A 7,933-nucleotide genomic window follows, 5' to 3' on the forward strand; every position below is an offset into this window, starting at 1 on the left:
TTGCCTAGTGAAACTCTGTATTATCTCTAATGTTTTATTGAAGAATTATTTTCTTATTCTCTTTAATGGTTTGAGCAATCTTTCATTCTTACGTCTGATAATCTGAGCAATGTAGTTGAGGATAGCAATATGCAATGTAACAACCAGTGTTGATTTGTATTAATTTGCCTTGAGACCCTGTATCACTTTGAATGTTTTTGCTTTCATTTGTTTATGTTCATGATACTGGTATGCTGCTACTCTTTTATTTTTTTGTTTGTTTGTTTCTCATGTACTGCTCTCTTTAAAATAAAATAAAATAAAGCAAGGATTCTCTGGACCAAAATGTCAACAGAGCTGAAGGTTGACAAATTGACATAAAAATATTTTACAATCCTTTTTGTGCACAATATGTAAACCTTGAACTTTATAAATAGTGTTCATTACACATAAAAACCAAACACATTTTCACTAAAATTCTGGCAATAAAATCAGAAGTTCATGAAGCATGATTCTCATAAGGTCGGTTTCATGTTTGTTTACATTCTTTTAGGCTGTATATTTTGCAATATATTCACAATGTTTAGCTATTGTTTTCCAAAAGAGATAACATGTTTGTGTGTTTTGGGTCATAGCCATCATGAGATACAAGTTCAGATCTTCTTGTTCCTTTGAGAAATCCAAGAAAAGTGAAAGTGTTTACATTAACTCCAGGTGGGTCTGAATGCTTTCATTGGAAAAACATGCCTGCAAGCAAAAGGGAATTTGACAGTAGTAAGAAAAAGAGAACGGATTAACTGTGACATATTTATCCCTCCAGCAAGTACAGTACCCTTTATATTTAAACAAAAAGTTAACTCCAGCAGCAGCGGTAATGATTATATCAAAACCCAGTAATGATTATTTGGCAACACACTTTTACAGAAGAAGCTACCTGACAACACCATTGGTTTAGATTCTGATGAGGGCTCTCCTGTTTGCATCACAGCGTGGTGGAGAAGGAAAGGGAGGTAGAACCACACAGAAGGGGACCAAGCGTGTGGATTCTCCTGACTGTAACAACCTGCTCTTGTAAGAACTAACACTGTGAGACCAGCATTCATCCCTCCTGGTTGATGCTTCAGAGCATGATTGCCTTATAGTCGGCTCCACTTCTTAAAGTTTCCACCACAACACTGTTATTGTTGTATCAGGGTTTACAAGGGAAAAGACTTAATATAGGACTCATAATTTATAGGATTATTTTATAATATTCACCCAAAGAGTCAATTACAAAAGAGTGTGGGAGATCTGTCCACACACTGGAGACCCAAAGAATCTAGCTGAGGGTCTGGATCCCATGGCAATGTCCTGCACTAGTCCAAATGGAGGCCTAGAGACCATGACAATGTCTCATGCAAGTCTGTATCAAGGATCTGTACTGGGAAGGTCCAAAGGTCTGTGACAAAATGTTCAACATCATTAGTCATTCAAGAAATTCAAATTAAAACAACATTTAGATTCCATCTCACCCCAGTAAGAATGGCTAGCCTTAAGAAATCAACCAATAACAAATGCTGGTGAGGCTGTGGAGAAATAAGAACTCTTCACTGCTGGTGGGAATGCAGACTGGTGAAACCACTGTGGAAATCAGTTTGAAAATTCCTCAGAAAACTAGGTTTAGAGGTCCCACTCAGCCCAGCTATCCCCCTTCTGGGTATTTTCCCAGAAGATCTAAAAACATCATATCACAGCGATATATGTGCACCTATGTTCATGGGAGCACAATTTGTAATTGCTAAATTGTGGAAGCAACCTAAATGATCATCCACTGAGGATTGGACAAAAAAAATTATAGTACTTTTATATAATGGAATATTACTCAGCTATAAAGAAAGATAAACTCGAGGCTTTTACAGACAAATGGTCATAACTACAGACCATACTCATAAGTGAAATAAATCAGACATGCATGTGCAAGCACCGCATTGTCTCACTAATGTAAAACCTGAAAGAGTGAATAAAAACTAGGAGGTATGACAGACATTGTGAAATGATAGGAAAATGCTCAAGGGTAAAGGGCAATTGGGATGTGGGAAAAGAGAAGGGAAAGGAGAAATTTTGTATATATGTATATACAGGATAATTAACATAGTTGAACTACTGTCTTCTATTTCTTTGCTGAAAGAAACAATTAATGATTCCTTGATTGATCAATATTGCATGTCTCTATTTGTTTTCATGAGAAACCACTCTGAAGATATCAATATGTAATACACAAGCACTGTTAATTTCCTACCACTTTGTTTGTAACTCTGTATTGTTTGTATTGTTCTTTTGCTATTTTGTAAATGGTTGTCTGTTTGTTAATGTTTTCCTTCTTTTATTTTTAAAAGAAAAAAAGAAAACCTGCTTGAGTTCTCTCAAGAAGCCCCTGTGCAGGGCTGTGGGAACTGTTATGTGTCTGCATTTCAGAATCTTATAATGAACAGGTCATGCCTACTTCCCCAATCAGCTTTGTCACACCCTAGTCTCCTGTCTCAATGGGACTATCTGATCTTGGACTTTCAGCCTCCAAAACTGTGAGTTAAATAAATCTCTTCTTTATAAAGCATCCAAGTTCATGTATTTTGTCAAAGCAACATAAAATGGACTAAAGTGCTAACATTCAGGTAAGTATGTTCTAAGAACAGAGAATGCATGTACCCTTTCTGTCTCCTTCTCATTCTCCTTTGCTGGGCCTTCCTCTACCCCAGAGGTCTGGCTTATGCTCTTGGACCTGTCTCTCTCTCTCTCTCTCTCTCTCTCTCTCTCTCTCTCTCTCTCTCTCTCTCTCTCCCTCCCTCCCTCTGTCTCTCTCTCTGCCTCTCTCTCTCCCTTTCTCTCTGCAATCTCTTGCATACCTGTAGCCCCACTAATCATCCATATGCCAAAATCCCCACATTTACACATGTAGCGTAGACACTGTTCTCAGATCCAGACTGTGAAAATGCTCATTCCTTTTTATATTTGCTAGGCAATCTCAAACTCAACATGCTGTAAGTGGAATTCCTAATCTTTCGTAAGTTGGCACATACCTTCATAATTCACCTTCTTGCTCCTGCCATAAACATGGGGTTGTTGTTGTTGTGGATGTAACTGTGTGCCCCTAAAATTTGTATGCTGAAGCCCTAACCTACAGTATCTCAGAATGTAACTGAGCATGTGGAAATATGATCTTTTAAAAGGTAATTAAGTTATAACAAGCCTGCCAGAGTAGACCTCAGTTAAAGTATGACCACTGCCATTAAACAAAGGGATTATGACACAAAGAGACACGAAGGATAGGCTTGTGCCCAGATGGAAGACCATGCAAGGACATAGAGAAAAGCACCATTTGCTAACACCTTGATTGTGGACTCCCTGCCTCCAGCACTGTGAGAAAATAAATCTCTACTGTTTCACCCATTCTGTGCTGTTTTACTATAGCAGCCCTAGCAACTAATATACCTTTTCCACTTCATCCTTCATCAAGTCCTATCCACTCTCCTTCCTAGATCGCTCTATTTTTTCTATATGCCTTGTACCTACCCCAGTCCAAGCCCAGCCAAACCCGTTACAGACACCCACTGCAGCCTTCCAATGATCTGCTTCTGTTCTTGCTTCTCTACAACGCAGTCTCCAAAGGCAGATCAGAGCGATCCTTTTTAAATGAATATAGAGCCTTTGCTTTTTAGAGAAAGGAGTTCAACCGTTCCCCCTCTCTCAAGGAATAAAATAAAAATGCCTTAACTTGGCTAACAAAGCCCACAATGATTTAGCCTCTGCCAGCCCTCTGGTTTTATAGGGCATTACTCTAGCTCCTCACCTACCCTGCTCTGGGAAGAGCCACCTCTCTGGAAACAGAAACACCACACATTTTAACCTTGTGGAAAATTTTTCTTAGCCCTTCCTCTTCATCTGCATACTGATGCTCATGCATTCTTTCAATCTCAGCCTAAATGTCACTTCCCAAAAGGAAGCTTTCCCTGACCATCCATGTTAGGTTCACCTTTCTAAGTCCTGATAGAATGCTGTCCTGCTCTTTCTTAGCACTCATAAGTAAAATGAAGCAATTAGCACTCATAACTAAAATGAAACATGGTTGCTTTCAAGAAATACAGCTGAGGCCCCAAAGGAAGAAAATTTACTTTCCTAAAGGTCTGTCAGAGGAAGCTATGTTGTGAGTTCAGCTCCTACCAAGACCGTCAACAGAAAGGAGGAAAGTAGCCCTTCACTTCAAGACTAATGAGTGGAGCTTCTTAAGATTACTTCTAAGATCTGAGAGTCTCACAGACTCTCACCTGAGCAAACAGCACTCTTATACTGTGGAAGTAACTATTCTGTAACGTGCATGAGTCCTAGAATACAGATGTGAGGGAGCGAGGAACTGGTCACAAGGGAAAGAAGGGCCAAGGTCAAAATGACCAAGAGGAACACTGCCTTTGTAAAGGGAATGGCAACCAGATGGGCCTGAGAAGGATGCGGGGAGAAGTCCTCTGGAAACACCCACAATGTGAACCTGCCCACAATAAGAGAACGCTTTAACACCCGTCCTGCCCAGACAGTGAGGTGCCATCTTCCAACAAAAACATCTGATTCCTTTTTTGTGTGTTGCTACCCAGCAGTCAGAAACAGCGCAGTGAGAAATGTGGCAGGAAGGGATGAGCGGGAACAGCACAGGGTCTCTACCTGCACCAAAAATTCTCACCTACCTCTAGAACAACAGAAGAATCAATTCTTTCTTCTGAAGGTAAAGTATTGATTAATATATTGGGTTAAAATTGCTGAATTGAAAATAGAACACAGATTGCACATTTTATGTTATTGAGATAAGAATGAACACAGAACTAGAAGACCAGAAAAATGCTGCAACCTGCCCAAGTTTGCAGTAGAAGGACTCCCTTGGCAGGATTAAAGGACTACAAATGACAAAATAAAATGCCTCCTATGAGTATAAGTATGAGTCCTCCATGTTCTATGTCCTAGTCATAATGGTTCAGGTGACCAGCCATATAATCTTTATTAGGTGGAGGAGGAGCAGCTAGGAGGATCCTGGTGGAAGAACATAGCTATGTGGGTGTAGAGCCTCAAGGAGACTATAGTCAGTGAGTTATTGGCATAACATTCCCACGTGTTCTGCTTCCAACATGTCTGGGTGGTAGCACAGTGCAGACGGAGAAGCGTGGATTAGGTAACCAGCGTACCATGGAAGTGAAGAGGTAATAAAGCAGTCTTGGTTGTTATGTAGGCATTTTAACTAAAAGCCGAGAAAGCACCTCACTTGCCCCACCTAAACCCCAGCCCAGCCCTCTGCACTTCACAAGTACAGAGGAAAGCGGGAAAGACAAGCTCCCAGCAGCCTCCGAGTGACGCACGAGACACGCCCAGAAATACTTCTTACGCATGCGCGAGGGGCAGCACGCAGGCGCAGGGAGTAGTACGCAGGCGCAGGGAACAGCGCAGGGTTTGGCAGGTCCCGCGCATGCCCAGTACGCTGCGACCGCAGGCTAGGGGACAGCGCCGGGTCGCGCGGCTCCGGCAGGACAGCCGCCCTACGGAATGAGGGGCTGTAACCTGGCTGCTCCCTCTGCCTCGCTCCAGCGCCATGGAATGCCTGCGGATCCTGACTGGGCTCCTGCCCCGGAGAACCCTGTGCGCTCTGGCCTTGGGCCTCTGCCCCGTGGCTCGCCCTGTGGCCTCCTGCGGCCGCGCGACGCGCTTACTGGGAAGAAGCAGGGCTGCTCCGCTGTTCCTGCCCAGCCGGACCCTCGCGGCAGGTACGGCTCGCCCCGCCCCGCCTCGACCGCCGCTGCGACCAGCCCGTCCTTGGATGCCAGCCCGGGTGACCTGACCGCGCCCGCCGGTGCCGAGCCCGACCTTGCGCCGCGCCCTGCCGCGTCCGCCCGGGCAGCCCAGGCTGCTGCTGCGCTGCGCTTGCTGCAGGTCTCGAGATGCGTGGAACCGTTTACAGCGCGCGCGGTTCCTCAAGCTGCCTTGCGGGAGGTTGTTAAAATCAGAGCTTTCGTCCTTTGTCCTCATAATAGTTGTGAAGTCAGGATTGGAATGTTTTTATTGATGATGAGCTATTCATTTCTCTTCCCTGTATCGTGTCTCTTAGGAATACATTCATACAATTGTACAGTAACACAGGTGCAGGGTGGGGACGCACCTGCGAATGAGGCTGAAAATTTTGAGGCCACGTGGTGAGAGCCGCCCATAAAAAAGATTTGACTTTATCTTCTGCTAATTTTTGCGCAAACAGCGGGAGGGCTTGGACAGGAAAAAGGGAATCCTTAAGTTGCTAGGTTTTACCAAGGGGTGAAAGCAACATGGTGATAAAGGTTTTCACTGATGTCAGTGTAAGTATTGTTCAGAAACAATGTTCAGAAAAGTCTAGTCCTCCATCTCAAAAGTGTAGCGGTGTCTTCGAGTACTTTTTCGCAATTGGACGTAAAAGCTTCCCGAAGTAAGTTACCATCCGTCAGCATCTCCTTCCCCAAGCTGTCTTTCAGAAGTGAGTTCTTCCTTTGTTAATACTTGGGAGTGCACTTGTACAGGGTAGGGGAACTTCTTAGGATAAGCATTGAAACTCAGAATAGTAATCCTGGTGGCACTTATCTGATTTGTAACTATCAAATCTTGATGTATAGCTGTACCTAACTGTACCTAACCCTTACAAGATAGTATTATGTAAAAGGAAAACAAGGAACCTCAGATATTATCAGTTACCTCCGATATGGTGGGCTGTTCGTGTTGGTTGGCCCCCTGTAATTCCAGTATTCAGAAGGCTGAAGCAGGAGGATCAAGGCCAGCCTGAACTACCTAGCAATATCCTATCTCAAAAAAAAAAAATCTGAGTTATTATATGTAAATAGTGGGAAGGAATAAGAATAAAAAGTTCCAAAATCTCAGACCAACAAGAGCAGGGTAATTACTTTGGTTAAAAAATAATTAATGATAATTGTTAACGTATTTTACCATTCCTCTGATGTTCAGTATTTTGAAGTGTCCTTTGTCAGCCGTTATACTTCACAGCCAACTTTACCTCAGTCCAAACGTGTGTTTAAGATAGTCTTATTTTTTACTAAAAACTTGTCTTCATTCCAGTGGAATAGAGAGGATCAGAAATACTGCATGTAGAAAATAAAATCTGCAGGTTTCATAATTTATAAGTCAACAGATAATCCTGATAGTGAAGTGCTGAATACTCAGGTGGATATCTTATCGGTATAATTTCCATGAAGCCTTTTAAATTATGCAAAAAAACAGACTTTTGTTTAAATCTCGAAAGACTGTATTGTACATTTGTTCATTCAATTCTGGAATATAAATTAGAAAGGGGAAAAAGTTGATTGCCATAGACTTTTCTAGTGCCTTACCCTAAGTAATAATGCCTTATTACTTTAAAAAATCATTCCCTGTCAAATCTAACATAATTAGCTGCAAATATTTAAATTATGAAATAAGAGTGTTTCTTTTTTTTCCTGTAGAAAGGAGGAAGTGCTCCATGTGAAAACTAATTGTGTGATCACAAAGAATTCTCTAATTTTTTCTTCAGGTGAAGTGCACCAGTTTAGAACTCTTGATGTTTCTCAAGCAACTCTAGCTAGCGTAGCCCCGGTGTTTACTGTGGTGAGTATATGGTACATCTGATAACTTGCAGAAAGTATTTCCCATACTTATTAACAGCTGGACTATTGGCCAAGCTATTAATTACTTGTGTTTTATAGTGAATTATTTTGTCATGTTGTTTGTGGGTTGTGCCTAGCCAATGACTTGTGGTTTACAGTGATCTTGAAACTTTGCTAAAGACTGTGGAGCTCTTTGAATAAAAGAATAGCTTATTTAAGTCATTATTCATAGCTTCCTATGATTTCCCATTTAGAAGCCCTTAAAGATTGTTAGCCATAGCAGGGCTTGAACCTGTGGTCTACAAAATTTTATGGAGGAGTAT

General features: G+C 41.9%; 1 protein-coding gene across 1 annotated transcript; it reads left to right on the top strand.

The window, feature by feature from the left end:
• Positions 1–5,430: 5,430 nt before the first annotated feature.
• LOC102020870 (magnesium transporter MRS2 homolog, mitochondrial-like) lies at positions 5,431–7,611 on the top strand (the record flags this gene model as incomplete). The annotated part of the gene is given in 2 exon segments (XM_005415072.2): positions 5,431–5,756; positions 7,538–7,611. Coding segments are annotated over 2 exon segments (246 nt in total), but the record flags the coding sequence as incomplete, so codon positions are not given.
• Between the last annotated feature and the right edge of the window lie 322 nt (positions 7,612–7,933).

This window comes from Chinchilla lanigera, unplaced genomic scaffold (assembly GCF_000276665.1).
Source record: "Chinchilla lanigera isolate Chin_1 unplaced genomic scaffold, ChiLan1.0 scaffold00293, whole genome shotgun sequence".
NCBI classification, from domain to species: Eukaryota; Metazoa; Chordata; class Mammalia; order Rodentia; family Chinchillidae; genus Chinchilla; species Chinchilla lanigera.